This window comes from Ylistrum balloti, unplaced genomic scaffold (genome assembly GCF_031769215.1).
Source record: "Ylistrum balloti isolate Yb309-2 unplaced genomic scaffold, AGI_CSIRO_Ybal_v1 Utg371244, whole genome shotgun sequence".
Lineage (NCBI taxonomy): Eukaryota > Metazoa > Mollusca > Bivalvia > Pectinida > Pectinidae > Ylistrum > Ylistrum balloti.
The window spans coordinates 1,234-21,633 of NW_026782673.1; the positions used below are offsets into that span (position 1 = coordinate 1,234).

The 20,400-nt window shown below is 35.5% G+C and overlaps 1 protein-coding gene across 1 annotated transcript; it reads right to left on the reverse strand.

Annotated features, from left to right (window-relative positions):
* Window positions 1–634: 634 nt before the first annotated feature.
* On the reverse strand, window positions 635–2,878 carry LOC132561627 (uncharacterized). The gene is made up of 5 exons (XM_060226328.1): window positions 2,698–2,878; window positions 2,029–2,105; window positions 1,658–1,762; window positions 1,333–1,547; window positions 635–813 (listed from the first exon to the last, which is right to left on the reverse strand). Exons 1-5 carry the CDS (start codon window positions 2,876–2,878, stop codon window positions 642–644), a joined length of 750 nt encoding a protein of 249 aa, XP_060082311.1. The 3' UTR covers window positions 635–641.
* Window positions 2,879–20,400: the final 17,522 nt, after the last annotated feature.

The following is a 20,400-nucleotide window of genomic DNA, read 5'->3' on the forward strand; positions in this document are numbered from 1 at the left end:
TCACATAAGTCCTAATAAAAGTTTGAGAACAATGACCTGATGTTGACTCTACAATATCTCTAATTATCAATAATTCAACAGCTCATATAGCTAAGGTTGACAGTCAGTTAAAAAGGTACAAAATATGAAATGGACCTCCTCAATCTGAATATTTGATATAGAGACAAAATTTTCAATTGATCTTTCGATCAAATGGTCATGACCTTGTGCCCTAAACTTTTAATGATAACTTATTATTTTTTTATGTATATAAAAATTTAACTAGAAAATGATCTGATAGACAAGAAAACTGATCATACAGGGCTCTTGTACTGATACTGGACCCTAAAAACAGTATATAAATTGGAAAATGAAGAGATAAAGACTTACACAACTTCTCCTTTCTTGTTCATCAGTAATGGCTCTTGTCCAAGGCTTCTCAGTAATATCTATATGACAATTATTGACCAAGGCTTAATAATTACATGACAATTATTGTCCAAGGCTTCCAGTAATGGTATATAATTATTGGAAGGCTTCATCAGTAATGGCTATATACAATTTTTCCAAGGCTTCATCAGTAATGGCCTATCTAAGGCTTCATCAGTAATGGCCCATCTATATGACAATTATTGTCCAAGGCTTCATCAGTAATGGCCTATCTATATGACAATTATTGTCCAAGGCTTCATCAGTAATGGCCTATCTATATGACAATTATTGTCCAAGGCAGCCAGCTGGTTTCTTGTTCTGTATGCTGGAGGACTATATTCAAAACGCTTTGCACAATACATCAAAATAAGATTGTTGAATACTTCAATCTCTGCTGTCATTCTGTAGATAAATATGAAAACAGGATCTTGTATACACTTTTAGTATGGTCATGAATTATCAAGGCTTCCACAGTTAACTAGACAGTGTCTTATTGTATATAAAATTGTAACTTCGTAACTTCTATAACCATATTATGATGTGAGCTAAAACCTTTATTATTCAGTCCGTCTGTTCTGAAGATCAGAATCATTCCACTAATCTACCACAATTTTTCAAATAAATCAAAGCATAAATTCCTCTAGAAATAACAAATGCATACTGACATTCTGGTTTTGATAAGAAATATATAACACTTCAAATAACAAGCACCAACCATTAAATGTAAGGCATGCCAATGCTACTTGTAAGGTTAACATTTGCTACAAACCTGTGCAATTTTTGAATGGTACTCAATCAAACATTAAATTGATTACTCCCTCGGATATTTTCCATACCTGAAACAGGCTTATTTCAAACTTGTACCAGCCCCCTTGTTTAGTTCAAGTGGGCTAGAGTTAAGACTGGTTGAATCTTTCGTACCTGAAGTTTTCAATGTATCCATAACTGTTTCTCAGTCTTTTGTCTAACACTATTTCATTAATAGCTTTAGCTGCGAGAGACTCCTTTGGAAGCCAGTCTGGTCTGTTTGCATCTTTCTCTAGGTCTCCATGTGAGCACTCCGCAGGCCCTTCACCTTCTGAAAGGATCCACTCATGTTCATTGCAAGCATGGTGGCGCACTTGTCCCCAAATATTCTGAAAACATTTGTTCCTTGCTTATTAATTCACTTAATTTCTGTAATAAGATAAGTTACTATATTCAATCATCTAAATGCAAATCACACACTAGAACTCATTATACTTACGATGAACCTCATGTAACCTGTGGCTTCTCTACAAGCATACCAAAAATGATTGACAATATGTTTGGCCCATCTCAGTAAATCTTTGCATCCTTTTTTCTGTCCAGCCTAAAAAAAAATGATCAAGTTGACTTCAACTCTTTCATATCCTCCTGTCTATACATATGTATCATGAAAACACCCCACCCCACCCCCAAAACACACACACCCTCACATATATGTGATAAATTAAAATAAAAAACACTGTATATGTCAAAACTATTCATCATGAAAATGATTAAATACAAGATACTCATAAAATGGTGCCATTATCTGTTATATCAGAGTATCATATCCTTTGATCAGAATCCTACATTTTCTCTATCAGTGTTTACCTTTGTTATCCTTTTGCCCAAGTTTTTGGCTACGTGCCAAATGTCATGACTGTGTTTGATCTCAGTATAAGATGTCCCTGAAAATCAACATATAGAATGTGGAAATAAACAAGGAAAAGGTAGCATGATACAGAAACACCAATATTTTATTGAAAAGATTTTTCGAAAATTTAAATTGCCGATTTAACTTGACCTAATATACAGTTACTTTCTTCCATACTTTCTCGGGAAAGACAATGTTTACACATGAAATGATAAATCTGTCTTTTCCTCGGGAAATACAGCTCACACGAGCTATGTCGTCACCATTTCATGTAGCGTAACCAGGTCACTGATTGCTGACATAATACATTTTGATGATCATTTGATGGTGAAGCCATGTATACAGTGCACAGCAACTTTCAATTTCTTTTGTTATTTCTGTACATTTAAGTAAGGGAGAAAAAAGAATCAAACATTGGTCTGTTAAGTGGACAGGGTCTCTCAACCCTTGTGTAAGAATTTGGCTGGTTAGCACTCGGCAAAGCCTCTGTTAACCATACATCAACTGTCCACCTTCCAGAGTACCAAATGTTCACATGTACCCCGGTCCTCAGACTGATGGTATATGTTCCTCTTCTGTTACTATACACTGGAATGTTCAGTTGGATAGTTATATATGATACTTACTCATCAAATATCCAATTCCCATATGTGCATCTGTCACCACCTCTTTCACACCTAAACCTTTAGCTTTTAACTCCTCAATGCTCCTTCGAAAGGCTTCCTTTTCAATTGTTGTTGATTTGCGGTCAACAACACGTTTGTCCATTGTTACTAAACTCAGCACCTTTTTGGTTTCCATTTCCATGAGGGAATAGCTACAGTACTGAGCACTATGCCCTGGACTATCCATTCTTCCATCTCCTAGAATTACGTAGACAGATCAATCAAAGTTTGAATAAAATTTATCAGTTTATGCATTATAAAAAGAATGCAAATGACCTATGTGAGGCCAATGTCAGCTAGACATTGTTTGCTACAGAAGTATATAATGAATACATGCAGAAGTGGCATATTATATTGATTGGATAGGGAACATACTATAAATGTTCCACAAAACATGATAGATTATAGAGGTAAATGTCATAGAAGCACATTAAATAATCACAACATAAGACCCTAATTGGCTTTCACAGCCATGTTTTGAAAACAAATTATGTCTGTTCTATATTTAATTGAACTGAGGAGGACATAAAAATGTTCCACTTAAATTTCATTTTTTATATAAAGTACATGTAAATTGTCAGCACTATGTCTTTTCCTGCAAAACTTTCAATCAGTTCTGTTTGGTGTTCTTTCCAAAACAAATCCACAGTAGGTCCAATGTAAAAGTTCTGTATCCTGTGGAATACAGCTGCACTTGGGAAATGAAGATTTAGCATCTTAGCCCAAAGGGCAAGCTTTCCAAAATTATTTCCGGATGTCACACACATAGCAGATATCAGAAAGTCCCCACTATGTAATCGTCTATTCAAAATATGCTGTGAACATCAAATGTGTTCAATGTGTTTGTCAGCACAAATCTATAATTAAACAAAACCGAGTTTAATAAATTATCATTTAACCAAGCTACAGTAGTACAAAAGATAGTGCAAATATTATTTTCTTGAATATACCACCATTTTCTTATTACTGTATGTACCTATTCAGCATGAATCAATGAAATTTACAGCAAATATTACAACAGGAACTTGTGAACAATCATATATATAATCACCTCCCTCCTTTAACACAATAATTAAATTTGTGTAAAAGTTTAGAAATAACTTGCAAAAGAACTTACTTCTACAAAGATACCAAAATGGGACAGACAAGCACTAGTTACTGACAAAACCTACATTGAATAGTATGTGTATACTCCCATGTTGACTTACCCATTTCAAATAAATAGCTGATCCCAGGAACTCAACCTCAATTGCCAGGGTCATCCTGCAAACTGAGCACTGCTCCTTTGCAGTATATGCTAATGCAAGAAGCTGGCTTACATACACGAAACAAACATCATCTCTTACAAGTCTATCTATATCCTCTGGACTCTTTACTCTCTTGACTCCAGGACCAACATCTTCCTCCACCACTTCAATCCCTGTCATGACATCTTCTTCATCCTTTTCCATCTCCTGACCAAACTCAGCTTCTTCAAATGCTAGCTCTTCCACATCATCAGTCATTCCTTCTGGCCTTTATGTTGTTGCAAAAACATTAAAGTGGAATTATTAAGACAAAACATCAGGACAAAATAATTGTAATAAAAATAAATAAGTAGGTTGTATAACTGTACTTACAAGTAATCATGTATTAATGTATGATATTAAATATACTTGCCACTGTAACAAGATAGGAAAATATACTTCATTGTTCTCTATATGAAGTTGTCACTTGAAGGTTTAAGGGAAGGTGGTTGTAACAGATGGGAGGCCTTATAGAGATATTTTTTTTAAATCAATAATACTAACCATTAGGACTAATGGTGTAATTATGGTACAGATGTACAACTTATGAAGGCTCAAGTATTTTGTGAATGAAGCTCATAGTAAGTATGATAAACAGCAATATGTAACTTACATAATAGAGAAGTTGAATTCTGGCTTATAATCGGGATCATTTTGTAGGTCGTCATGACCTTCTTCTTCAACCTCCGATATCTCAAGTGTCAAACTGAATGACAAAATAAAATATTACAACTTCCATTAATATACTTGTGAACAATTTCTGATTATCTATGTTCATACATGTATCTAAATATGAGTACTACATAACTATTCAAATTATCTAACAGATGAATATTTACTTACTGCAACTGAACTAACAGAATTATGGGCATTATAAATAAAATTTTCACTCTCAAGTTGTTTGTAAGAGCAAAATATTAACTGAGTTACAAAATATGATATAACTCACTCAATTGGATTCACAAATGATCCAGACAAGGCCTGCTTTCTCTTTCGTTTGCCTTCATCAAAAGATGGTTCCTCTGCTGATAGCTCTTCAACTCCTGACATAGTTGTCTCTCTGAATATTGATGATGGAATATATTATACATGTGTGCATTCCAGGGTGTGTGAATGTTACAATTATCAGTTCATGCTCTACGTTGTCTAGACTGTGTGTTGTGTCAAAGAATTTTTCACCGCACTGCTAGGAGATGACTTATACAATCTATGCCTGTTGTCAAATCAAATTACACACATTTTATTAAACAATAAAAGGGCCGGTTTCCAAAACGGCCCCTTCTCTGATTCAAATTTCCTGTTGGTGGTGCATTGCCGATGCCGTTGTGGTCACAAATCTATAAAGTATAAAGATTTAGGTCACTTGGTTTGTTTTTTATGGCTCCTCAAAGTTGTACCTTTCAGAAGCTGTCTAAATGTTGATAAAATGTGCATGTTATGTAAAATATTAATGAAAATCTAATCAAATGATAGGCATCGTAAAGAATACATTCATGGCATGATTGTGACAAAAAATCATGTTTCCATCGCACCATTTGGCTGTTTTATGGAAGAAACAATCTCAAAAATGCCATTTTCGATGATAACATTTTTGACACAAAAACTGTGTTTTTTAGAGAATACACCCTTTTATGGGCGTTGGATGCAAACCAATTTTTATCCTATTAAATAGTACGTAATATGCTATTGATGAGAGGAAAACTCATCAAAATGTAAGTGGTGGAACATTTTCAAATGTTGGGTTGAATTAGCCTATGGTTGAATTGCCGATTTTCGACTTTCTTTAGTTAATTAAAAAAAAAATGAGAGTATTTGCTCGGTATGTTGAGAATATGTACACAGATATGAAAAAAAGTGAGAGAAACACTTTTTCTTAAAAATATCCAAGATGGCTACTTCGCAAGTCCCCGTGGTTGAAGACATTGGCTGACAAATAGACAGAACAACAAACAAAACGTGTTCCTTATGATTTTGGTTGGTTTTCGCATTTACGGGATTGTTCATAGCTACCAGCGATTGTATAATACCTATATTTATAAGTTTGGTTAGTCACATGGTAACGGGGATCTTTCATATCGAGCCCCAAACATACTTTCGACATATGCACTCTGTTGCCGCATGGAAAACTATTTCAAGTTTTGTCGGAATTTCTTTACCTGTGGTTGTAATGGTTGAGGGTTTTCCAGCGTCCTGTAATACCCAAGGTAGTACAAGATACTGGAGATGTGCGCACACATTCCCATCATTCTCTCTCCAACTGGGCACTGGCAGTAGTAGTCCTTTATTGGGGCCTCAACATCGGGTGAAACGGTGAATCGCATCCTAACGTTATATTTCGTTTGGCTTTTGTGTCGAGAATGTATTTGACATCGGAGAAGGTCTGGGGAGTGCTGGTAAAGCCACACCTCATAGTCGCCATCATCACTTAAATGTTCGGCGATGTAACCAGGAGCCAGAGATATCTGATACGTTCCACACGTAATGGTTCTCAAGTAATCAAGATCGAGACGGGGAAACAGTACTTTATTTATTTTTTTTTTACACATCATAAAACTGTCATGAAAATATCCGCTCTGATATTCAATATAAAAGTTTGTATATAATAAGCTATATAATAGGGTTTCAGACAAGGTTGTTACTAATTTCCCCTTTTCTTTCAATTTACAACCACATTCAGGCGGCGATATGAGAACGTTCCACCACATGGAATTAGCTGATTTTTGGTACACATATGAAACAAGTAAAGCTCTATCCGATTTTCTGATAGAAATTTGCATCCAAAACTATATAACGGGAGAAAATTGCAAATTTATGGCATTTTTCTTCATAATTGTGTCTCTGCAAGTGCATTTTCATCCAAGAATATATTTTTTTTATGTTTTATGAATAAACACGATGTTTTGGAAATATTTATCAAAAGAAATTTATACTATGTTGCGAATTACAATTTTGAGATAACCTTCTTTTATTTACGAACTTATGTCTTTGATGCTGAAATTGACAACTTTATACAAATACATTTTCACTGAAATTATGAAATCTGGGTGTTGGAAAGGTGTAAAATTATTTTTCGGAAAAGAAAAAAACAGTAGTTGAGCTAGATAAGAAATTATACGGGGGCAGGCTCCTATGGAGAATTAACATTACTGGAAACAGGCCCTTTGATGAAATACGAACTGATAATACATACACTTCTACATATATAAGATAAAATAAAATTTCTTCCCTTAGCGGCATTGTAATAAAAGCTCTACAGAGCTTATGTTGTTTGTTGATCTACATGACGTTAAATAAAGATTATTATTTATTTATAGATGTCAGTTTTATCAGAGACGTATATAACACATATACGTCTCTGGTTTTATACACAAAATAATTCAGACACCACAGATGTTTACCAGTAGCACATCAATAATGAATGTTAGAAATGATAGATATGTACTATATTTTATTTGGAACAAAAAGGAAACAATCTTAATTACAACAGATAGAAAGAACCATAATTAGCCTATTGCAATACTGTATACCCTTATGCTAACTCAACTGTACATGTATGAAATCAAAGTACTGAAAGTACTGGTATGCTAAGACCATTAGCTTGCTATATACTGAAACCAACTATATGCAAGCAGTAAAACATTGCAGTCCATAAGAAATGACCAGCAAATATCAGAAATAACAAGCATAGTAGTATTACTTATGTAATACATGTCCTGAGTAGGCTCCAAGATGCAATGATAGGGAAGTTGTCCATTTCTTTGGATACATTGTAGGGAATGTTGATCTTGGACACCATATTATCACTTTAAAGACCGTGTATCTTATTGGTTTAAGACCATTAGTTAGACTATTATGCAAATAACATGCTACATACAAATATTGGGCAGCTTCATTTTCCAGATTGTTTGTAAATGACTGCATAAGAGTGCCAATTTTCTAAAACAACCTTGATTTGTCACCATAACTTAAAATAGAAGATGCCTATTCTTCCGGAACACCTGGTCTTATTCTCTTTGTATTTTTTTAGGGAATCTTCAAGTAGATATTGTCTCTGTTTAAATTTTACACTTGTTTTGCTGGTTCTACGATTCTGTTGACATGTTTATATATTCTTAGTTCTCTAAAACTTGTCGCAAGATATTTTATTCCTCTTGTATTATCATTTCTTATCATCATTACAGTGACCTTGAACCTTGAAATTTACAAGATGTGAATATCTTTTAGGTTGTGAAATTTGATAGAAAAACGAGGGTAATGCAAAGGAAAACACCCCCATGCAACTATCCATTTTTTGACTGTAACCTTGATCTTTGACCTCTGACCCTGAATTTCTGAAGGTACCAACTTCTCCTCATAAGGGATACATATTCCAAATTTGATTAAGGTATACTATCTGTCTTAGTCTCAATGCGTTTACAAGGTAACCATATAGGACTTATGCAAGTACTGTGACTTCTACATTCAATCTTCAAAATCATTACTATATCTTCTCCACATTGCCCAGGGATAACTGAAACTGGAATTCAAATGAAAACTACTACCCCCCAACACCCACAGCCTTAGTTATCTCTACATGATGACCTTTTGCACAGAAACATCCTCGGAAACACAGCGGCATGTGCACATGTTCCCTGAGAAGTTCCTGGGAAGTTTTGTTGAACTTGGTCCACAGGTTTAGAAGTTGACAGACATGCAAAACCTGTCTATATTGACCAGTTGCCATGGCAATCAATATTTCGAGGGAAAATAATGCATGCACATCTACACATCGTCCCGAATATTACTTTAAGTTTCACTGAAATTGGTTCACCAGTTTAGGAGGAGTTGTCTACACAAGATGTGTCTACAGACAGACAAACAGATGGATGAATGGACGGATAGACATGATTCCAGTTTACCCACCCTGTTGGTGGTATAAGAATGCACAAGAGTGCTTACAGATTCCATGTGGACAGACATCATGGAAAACTATTATTATTAATAATAATAACAATAAAAACATGATAGAGATGCTTATATTTTGTTTCATTGAGTTTTTAGATATGGTATTTTTTCCATGCTTTGATCAGCAATGTAATCCTGTAATGTCAATATCTTTAAGATTGCATACACAAAATTGTTGTAGGTATAACTTTTAAGATAAATAAATAAATACATAAAATACATGCCCAAGTTTAAATTACGGTAATGTTAAAAGTTTTCAAAATTATACATGGCTTCTTATACTAATAGATCAAAAATTTATCTAATTTAGAAAAACAAGCCATAGATGAAACTGTGTTTCCAACCATAGGCTTAACTGTAAAATCAAGAATAAACTGTCATCATTACATACCATTCCTATGACTTTGCATCAAGTGCCACAATAACAGAACTGCCATGCACAAATGTTCAGCTCAACCATTGCATATGAATGTAACATGAAATCACTAATGCAGCCTTATTAATTGTCATTGATCTCGACTGCTTCCAACTTTTTGTTCGTTCTCAAAGGAAAGCTAAACCCGCTTGCTTATAATGTGTTTTATTCTAGTTTTATGAAGCGAGTACATCGTAAACTTTTAATACTCAAATGTACAAGTAAAACGTATACTAAATATAGGTTAAATTTGCATGAAGTTTTATGGATTGTCATGAAAATATGTATATGTCTATGAAAATATTGCATGAATTTTGGCACAATACTGTATATATCGATCCTTTCTACGCATGTGAATTGTTATCTACAAACTTGGTAAAACAGTAAATCTTGCTAGAAAGTATATTTTACATAATACTCTAAACTAAGTAAACAATAATTAATTAAGCTGTCTACCGGTGTGTATTGTAGGTTGTATACTACTAACTCAGTATACAGTCATATTTTCTAAAAAAAGTTTTTTTAGGTAATGTATACACTGCACTCAGAAAACAAAACATTAGTAAACATTCTGTGTACACTACAAACTCAGTATACAGTGATCTTTCGTATACATTTGTAAACTACAAACTCAGTATGCAGTTATTTTCTAAAAAAAGGTTTTTTTATATATATATATTTTATACGCTAAACTCAGAAAAAAAAAGTAAACCTTTCTATGTACACTTTAAGCTGATTTTTTTAGTTTCCTCGATTTGTCGAATCTTCTTTGGTAATGGTAGATATATTGCCACCTTTTGACAGTATTTTGACCTTAAAAGGCAACATGTTTGTAAGCACCTCCTCAAGTGATTCATTATCTTGAGCATCTAGTTGGAGGCCGGAAAGAAGGACATCTTTCTGCACGGTAAGGTCCTCGAATCCATTGTTGGTCTCAATGGCCAATTCCAATTCGGAAGAATCAATAGAGATACCTTCTACCATTCCAGATTTCATTTCTTCGAGGACATCCACCTGCTAAAATAGAGTAAGGGAAATAAATAACTATATTTCATTATTGCTATGATTATGTGCAAGAAATATACAATTCTGTGTAATCATATTGACAGAGAAAATATTGATATTGAAATGGTATTATCAAACAATCACTTAACATTAATATCAATAAATAATTGCCTTGACACTAAATTTATGAGCTTTACTTTTTGATATGAGACCTTGAATTTGGCTTGAACAAATCCATTGGCCATCATTTTCACATAACAGTTAAGCAATTTATCAGATGTACTAGGTTTTATCACCGACGGTATATGAAGTGTTTTTTGTCCTGAATTCTAAAGCTTTAAATTCATGTTATATAGACAATGCAACCTTGACCTTTGAGTTTAAAAATCCATTTTCAATGGTGATGTGTATTTGAAGAAAAAGCTACATGTTTCATGTCATGACATTCACAAGAAAAATTGAAATTAAGCAATAAATTCAAATGTTGTGTGGAGACAAAAATAAAGATAAAATAAGGTTATTTGTGAAACACAATGCCCTCGAAGGATAACCATTCCTTATGAAGCTAGTCATTTGACAGAAACAAAGAAATTGACAATTCTTAGAATTTAAAAGAGTGTTATAACTCCTGCAATTGCTGTCAGATTTTTTACCTATACCTTAGCCATCGAAGATCTTCTTAAAATAAAGCAGTAAAACAAATTTAGTTTAAATCCAATGATTAAAACTTCAAATATTTAATGGAAATTTAAAAATTGGTTATTTTTATCATTTAAAATCTGTTAATTATATAACCCATCAAAATGTCAATGCATTTTGATTAATATCCAACACATACGAGATCTTCTTGATATCAAGCAGTTTACTAAATTGAGTTTGATTCTGCTGATTAAAACTACAGTTCTATGATGGAATCCCTGACGCAGACAAACCGACATTGACAATCAGACAAAAACAGTATGCCCCCCAATCTTCAATCTTGTGGTCATAAAAATACAAGCATTTAAGAGAAATGAGTTTTCCCATCTACTGTTTCTGATCTCTATCTGTGTTGGAGTAAAAAATATTATCTGTTAAATTTTATAACAAATACTTACTGTTAAAGTACTGTTTCTTGTTGTGTTTAGCTGTGGCTGGCCTTGCCACTCTCCTGTAACACATTCAGTTCCTTCAATATATTGGCCAACTCCAATTGGAATATGCGCCATATCCCTCCACAGAGACAGGTTTACTTCAGTGCCATCATTTTCAATTCTAATAGTGTGTATGGATGTCTCTTGTCCTCCCACTTTTACAGTGCGTACGCATTCATCCTACAAAGGAATAACATTTAATTCAGTAAAGCATATATATGAATAATTTATTATTTGCTGGTATCAATTAAGCAATAAACAAAAGAATGATTTTGAAAGTATATGACTGGCTACAATACAGAAGTAGGATTTCTCAGGAGTGAATACATATGTTCCCTCTTGCGACAGAAATTGCTTTCTTTCATTACAATGGCACGTCAAACTTGAACGATTGCTTTTGACAATATCCTGTCGCCTTACCGCTGACTCATATCTCCAACCGATAGAGCCTACTGCACAGCGAAACTATACACCTGTACACAGATCAAAGTGTAAAGCCAATCTTTCAGTAACTAGCTAGCAACTAGCCCAACAATAGAACTTATAAAGTTAGCATAATAGACTTTAGAGTTGACCGGACATGATAGACTTACTATCAACAGCAAGGGTTAGCAAGGATGACTGCTTTCCCTCAAAAGGCATTGGTATATAAAGACATCTACATATATGACTGTTGACCTGTAAACCTGTAGAGCAATCCTGAAAAGCCCTTTCACCAAAGTAGCCTGTATGAAGTTTAGAGTTGACCAGACATAATAGACTTTAGAGTTGACTGGACATGATAGACTTTAGAGTTGACTGGACATAATAGACTTTAGAGTTGACCGGACATAATAGACTTTAGAGTTGACCGGACATAATAGACTTTAGAGTTGACCGGACATAATAGACTTTAGAGTTGACCGGACATGATAGACTTTAGAGTTGACCGGACATGATAGACTTTAGAGTTGACCGGACATAATAGACTTTAGAGTTGACCGGACATAATAGACTTTAGAGTTGACCGGACATGATAGACTTTAGAGTTGACCGGACATGATAGACTTTAGAGCTGACCGGACATAATAGACTTTAGAGCTGACCGGACATAATAGACTTTAGAGTTGACCGGACATAATAGACTTTAGAGTTGACCGGACATGATAGACTTTAGAGTTGACCGGACATAATAGACTTTAGAGTTGACCGGACATAATAGACTTTAGAGTTGACCGGACATAATAGACTTTAGAGTTGACCGGACATAATAGACTTTAGAGTTGACCGGACATAATAGACTTTAGAGTTGACTGGACATTATAGACTCAAGAGTTAAAATCAATGAAGGAAAATCTTTTCATAAGACTTTGATAAGAAAAAATCATACATATTGCCTAAGGTGACACAATGGTTTAGAACTATATATAATTTTACAAAAAATAACAATTATAAGCAAAAACCCATAAAATTACTGTACCTTGACAATTTTCGCAGTCACAGTCACAACTGATTTCAAAGGCATGGTCTTTATTTGGCAAACTTTTTTCATTGGCGAAGGTGGGCAAATGAGGTGAACTGCCTGTTCCTCAGAAGGGTACAGTAACTTCACTGCAGGTCATTATTTTAGAGTTTTTCGTCAGAACAATCTTGTTGCTTCGTAGAACAAAGTTTCTGATGTAAAGGCACTTGCCTTCACTGATCAGGCGATGTCTGTTAATGTCATTCAATGTAGCGATGCTACAATCTGAAGAATCAGCCACACTGAAAAATTCAGTATTGTCATCTATTCTCCAGTAGATGTTGAGAAATTGGCTGAATGGCCAACTTTTATTACCTTAACCCTGAACAGTCAGGGTAAGGGGCATGTCTTCCATCCAACTGTTTCAGCTCCTTCAGTGTTTTTTGTGCTATTCTAAAATATAGACATGAAGTGGTCATTGACAGAGAAAAAGCAATGAAGAAATATACCAAGTATGCAAGAAGAATAAAGATATCATTTCAGATGGTAAGCCTTTGATAAAAGCGAGATAACAAAAACATATATCAAAACTCTTGTAAAATACAACATAATGTTTCTTCACCTACATGATCGTACCCCAAACTTTCAACATGTAAACTGTCCTATGAATTCAATCATCAGAATTCCAATAAAATCACAATCAATAACGATGTTCATGAGAAAAAAGTTCCATGTTCTCAATGAAGGGTGAGGATACAATACGTATCACAATATACACCAACCAATCAAGTTGGTACATTGTATTATACTCAGTCTCTTTGTGACCCTGGATCTTGTATCTAGACCCTGTGCTAGCCAAGTAGCAGTATAGGTATCGCGACAGAGTTACCAAATGATGCATTGATACACCACCTCACGATATTATTCATTGGTGAATCGTTAAACTTCTAACAGACACATTATAAAGTAAACAGATATATAGCTGTAGCATTTGAGGGTCTAGAAGCAGAAAACTTCTCGGTTCTTTCCGTCAAAAAATTAACGATAATCTAGATTTTTCTTTTCCTGTAATACAGAAGTTTCAAAGGTTTAACCTCAGTCACAATTACTTGATGAAATCTGTTAAGCTTTCTTTTATAGTTCAGTCAGATACAAGTGCTTGGCATCTACTTCAAATCTGACAATAAAATAGTCCATGTGCAAAAGTCTGTTCAATGTGATGAAACGATTAACTGAATCTGTGCACCAGTAATGTGTCTTTAAAATTGATGTAGAATGCTAATAACTGTAAGAGGACTAATCATTTGACTGCAAAATACCCCTGCTAACAACTGCTCATTAATAAAACATCTCCATATCTACAATCAAGATATCTGTATTCAGATACTGTTCAAAAATGATAGATCATTTTCATCAGGAAGGTAACTAAATGTCGTCTGTCACAATGTGGTATCTAGTACGGTAAATAAACAACAATAGGTTTGTAATCAGAATAGTATGATTCTAATGTTGCACATGATATTTGTTCACTTGACAAACACCTTGTGTAAATATGGTCTAAACAACTGTGGTAGTCTGTGCATTATCTGAGATATTTTGTTCATCTGTAGGAATCCTTGTAAACTTTCCGACATCTTAGCTGTGTCAATGTTTGTGTCTCCCATTATGACGAGTGGAATTTTGCAATCCATGGCTTGCAATATTTGCTTCAAGAAGGTTATGAAATCTTGAGAAGGATTTCTTGGTGAATTGTAAATGAAAACAAGCTGGACAGCAGTATCATGATGGTAGAAAACTGTAGAAATCATCTCTACACCTATCAATGTGAATGCTTTAGAGTCGTTCAATGTTACCTTGGAGTAAAGCGCGATGCCTTTGAAGGGCCTGTCCTTACATGTTGTATCATCGGCTCTGTACAAGGTAAAACCAGGTATTTCATAGGTGGCATCTTCATCTGTGCTCATTAGCCTAGACTCGGCAATGGCTATGATATCAGCACACAGCATATTGTAATCTGTCCTCAAATCACTTATGTGCTTATGGAGTGATCTGGTGTTGTGATACACAATTTTTAAATCGGTGTCAATGTTATTCAAAATTGGTACGCATGACAACAAAGGTGCACTGAGACGAAACCTATTCATCTCCAGCATAATATCTTGTGAAACTGCTATTTTGTTCTCGTTCAGGTGCACATCTTGCAATTTTTTGACACGACTCAGACCTACATAGTGCATATGTTGTAACTGTCTAGTTCCAAAATGAATAACAGCTGTGTCTAGTGTTGAACCCTGAGACTTGTGTATAGTCTTTGCTGCAGCCAATCTCAATGGAAATTGTCTCCTTGCTACATAGAATCCCTGGTTTCTACCAACAGAAAATTTCCTGGTTATTTCCAAAATTGGTGTCCAAGTTTTGCAGATCCCTTGTGTATACAAATGGGCATATTTCATTCGTGTCTTTGATCCCGTTTTAGGTTCTGAAAAAAGCACCCATACAACACTGCATCTAGCTGAATGTGGAACTCGAAAGTCAAGTTTCTTAACTTCAACTAGGGCTCCATTTGTTAGACCGTCTTCCACATCCACATTCACACAAATTTCTGCTGGCAAATTTTGAGCTATAAACAGTGTTTGAAAAAGACCCATTGTCTTTGTTGGACTGGCTGGTATTTGTGATAATATTCTTTTTTGCAGACTTTCATTAACATCTCCACCAACAGTGTCTATTGCTTCAATCAAGCATTTCTTTTCAGCACTAGCATTTTCATAGGCTTTCATGTTGTGATTATCCACAAGTGCATTTGCTGTGAATAGGTGTGGTTTGCATTCCACTCTTGCAGGGTCCGTAACAACTCTTACAGAGAGTGTAGCAACATCCTCTGATGTGTGAAGGCCTTCACGTAGCCTATTCAACAAAGCAGCAAAATCACCATCATCTTTTTGTCTCATAATCTGAGTCAGCTCGAAGATCTGAAAATAGTCTTTCCATAAGTTAGACGCAATTGGACCATAGTCAATTTTCATGTCCTCAAATATCCAATTGTCCATCACTGGCTTCAGTTGATACAAGTCACCAATTGCAATAATGCTGATGCCTCCAAATGGAATTGTAGTAGCAAAAATTTGCTGCAGACGCATATTTATGTAGTTGAACATTTTATTGCCTACCATAGATATTTCATCTATGAAAATGACCTTCAAACTGTGCAACTTCACTCTTATGGTATCTAGTTGTTGTGAATCCAAAGGTTTGTACTTGAAAGCCTGATTCGCAGAAATGCAAAAGAGTGAATGTATGGTACTACCCCCAATATTATGTGCTGCTTTGCCTGTTGGAGCACAAAGGACAGCTTTTATCTCATCTGGACAATCAACAAGACGCTTTGCAAAGAAATGGGTCACAGCCTGGTGAAGAGCAGTTGTAACAACGCTTTTTCCTACACCAGCTCCTCCCGTTAGAAAACAGTAAATTGGTGTTTCCTCAGTTTTGAACCAATGAAGTACATGGTTGAAGAAAACTTTTTGCTTTCTGTTTAATGACCTTGCCATCTCTAAGAAGTCTTCATTTGACATATCATTAACCAAATGTTCCTCGATGTTGATTTGCTTTCTGGTTATTCCCAAGTCTGTAGCTAAATCATATGTCTGCTGGTATTCAGAAGGATTGAAGCATCCATGAAGAGCACTTGGGACACTAAATTCCTGTTCATCAATTTCTTAAGTATGCTGTATTTCAGACACAACCGAATCAGCATTTGTGAGGTATTCTAAATTATCTTCCACTGCCTCTACAATGTCAGCATATGGACACTCAATCTGGCTTTTGTTTGAACTAACTACTGCAAGATTGTGCTGATAACTTTCCAGGTAGCTTTGAAATTGACCAAGCAAATCTGTTGTTTCTTGTCGCCAAGGAAGGAATAGCATGAGTTGTTCTCTACAATAGTTTTCTGGGTCAAGTGCTTTGTTGAAACGAACATATCTTAGGACCTTGGAAGTTTTTCTCCTTTTTAAAATTGTACCATTTTTCGTATGGTACTCATTGGTTCCAGGATCCTCATTCATTCTACTTGAATGTTCAGTACCTCTGTCAAGAAAATCTTGTTCATCTTGTTCTTTGAAGTCTTCTGGCAATTCCCCCGTAATCTGTTTCAAAGGTGCCTTGGAAGACTTTGTTGGAAATATTGCATTAAAATTTGCAGTAATGTCTGCTAGACAGCAATTTGTTAGTGCATTAGGTCTTCTCTGGTACCGTTTTATGTTGTCCGACTCGATGTCTGTGGAGTTTTCAGGCAAATTTTCAAGTTCTTTCAGAGGTTTGAGCAAGAAGGTCCTTTCAGATTCTTCACTAGTGTTAACAAAGACTGTACATCTACTACTGCAACGCAGAGGCATCTGCAACACCAAATAGACTGCTTCTTGTGCACATATTTCAACATGTGTCAGAAACTTGTTTCCAATGTGGCGAACTTGTTGTTTAAGGTCAAGGTTTCCTGATCGGACATCTTTGCACGCTTGATGCAAAAGGTTGGACATACCCTTTTGATCCTTTGATATGTAAGACACAATGTAAGAAGCACATGAATAGGCACCAAGTATGAATTGTACATCCATGTTAGCTTCCCATGCTTCTAACAACAACCTATTGTAGGAGTTAATTCTTACTTGAGAGGGGTTCCGCTTCAAGAAGACCTTTGCTGAAGTCAAGGAAGAACGAACTGCATTGATATAGGTTTCATTGTTCATTTCAAGTTTTTCCAAAAACTTTGGAAAAGAAATATCTTCACCCATAGTCATTGTATCAAGCATTTGGCACACTCTTATGTAGTCTGCTGCAGCTGTAGGATACTTTTCATTGTCTCCATCGCTAAAAGGTTCCAGTATTGTTGTGTTTTGCATTGGTGGTATTGGATAACCAAAGCGACAAATGGCTTTTCCTTTCTTCCTACATGTGCGTGCATGTCGGTGAGTCTGAATATTGATCAAATCAGAACGCTCATTTTCTTTTGAGCAGGTGCAGTGCTTATCAATGAAATTTGTAATAGTTTCCTTTGTAGCAACTCCATATATTGGTGCCTTTTCAATCCAGGCCAGCATGTGAATATGTGGTGAACCTCGTTGCAAGAACTCCACTCTGTAGAAGTAGTCTTTTATTACACCTAACGGAGCCAACTCCCCTTTCAGCAGTGTTGCAATAAACACTTGCACTCTATGGTTAAAATACCTGGCACAGGTGACTGGGTCGGATTTAATCAATTCAAATTTCTCAACCCAAGACATAGACTTCAATTCATCATCAACATAAGATTTTTGTTTAATCAATATCCCAAGGATTCACAATAGGTCCAACCACTTAGTTTCAGCAGCAGAAAAAGAACAGAACCAAGTTGGGATACCTAACTGCCTAATCATAGCAAAAATTTCTTTTTTGGCATGTCCCCAGTAAGCAGGCGAGCCTCTAAGGGTGCGCAACACTCTAAATCCTTCATTTTGTCTCACAACATTGTTAAAAGAGACAGGGTTTAAAACTTCCCCGACAGTCACTTTCTTCTTTGTTTTGCACTTTCTCATTGCCAAGCTAACTTTGTCCTGAATCTGTTTTATTTGCAATTTTTTCATTTTGTAAAACAGGTTTGGGATAGAACATGCAGCTCTCCTATCTAGGCATCTGAGTTCCCATTTACATATTGTGCTATAATGAACTGGTGTCTTGCGGTCTCGGTTTTCTGGACATCTCTGTCCACAGTATATTGAAGGAAAGGACAGGTATTCAGCATCTTTGTCTTGATATAAACCCAGAGGTGTCTGGCCCTCACCTGGTGCAAATGACAAAGATCTATTGCTATTGTTAAGTGCCTCTAGGTCAACTGGATGTAACAATGTATCTGTGTTGCCAGTTAAACGGTCATCAAAATTTCTTGCTTCTGTCCAACCATCAGAATCATCACTTTCATCGAAATCATCTTTGCTTTTATGGTTACTTGTCGATACATCAACTTTTCCTTCCATTTGTATCCCATCAACAAGTAATTGTTCAGAGGCATGTTGATCACTAGTTTCATCATTAGTATTGTCCACATGAATTTGCTCTTGGCTCTCAACAATAACATTGTCTTCTTGATGTCCATACCAGTCTCTTTCATTACCAAGACTCCAATTATCATTGATATGAATGCCCTCGGATTGGAATATTTTGCTATTAGCAATTAACCATCTCAGAGCAGAAATGCATTTGTTAGGTCTGATGTTTTCATACATTACAGAATGCTTATTGCTAATCCGTCTCTTAAGTTTAACTTGAATTGTTTCTGAATCGGCTAATGTTCTAGGCAAACTTTTGACAGTGTTAAGAACATCTGTTGGTACATTTACAACATTGCCCCTTAAACTTCTTTGACCACCACGTGGTTTTTCACATATTTGCATGAAAGGAATTCGAGGACTGATAAGTCGTTCTTCCATCTCTGTTATGTCCAACTCGGGAGGCTTATCTGGGAAACCCATGCCATTCAAAACAGCACAAGGCGGCACCTTTGCCTGCTTTATATAACCTAGACATGTTTCACATACCCATTCTGAATTGTTTTTACTTTTAATACCTTGAAGACACCACTCAGTAAATTGGGATTGAGCACATTTGAGTTGTGAAACATTGACAACGCTGTTTTTAAAGCATGTTTGTGTACAAGAAGAGCATACGTAAACAGGTCCTTCTGAAACAGCACACCGAAACTTTTCAACATGAACCAACTCGACTTTTCTTGCTCCTTTGACAAATGCAGTTTTTTGTTCTGTTTGATGTTGTGCGTTTATTGTTCCTGTTATGCCTTTGTTGGAACTCTCACTGGAAACTGGAATCTTCTCAAAAATAATTTTACGATTTTTGAGCTGGGAATCAACAGTTACTGTCATTGCAAGCTCTGCAATCAGTACATTTGATTGTCTTTTGAACATGTTGGATTGAACTGACCCATATGAATTGCCTGGATGCATGTTAGAAATATTTTGCAATGTGTTTTCTGTTACATTACCTCTATGCTCGGCTGTGTGTTTCATTACAGTCTTTCGAGTCTCCTGAAATTCACTTTTTTTTGGTTTGACAACTTCACTTGATGTGGAAATCTTTCTGCTTTCAGGAAATAGATATGTATTTCTAGTTTTCATAACCTGTCCTACAAACACAGGGGCTGTCTCTGCGAGGAAATGGGGGTCCAGCTTAATTTGTGAACATTTCAAAACAGGTGCCACACATTTTTTATTATCCTTATTAATAATTTCAGAGTAATTTTTAACAGTAGTGATACATGTTTTGTTTTTTAGGCTTGTGTTTGAACAAGAGACTTTCAAAGAATGAATCTCAAACTGTACTTGCTCCAATGGAATACTTGACAAGGAACAACAGAGTGCCCTCATAAATCCACACAGGGTTGAAAAGGTT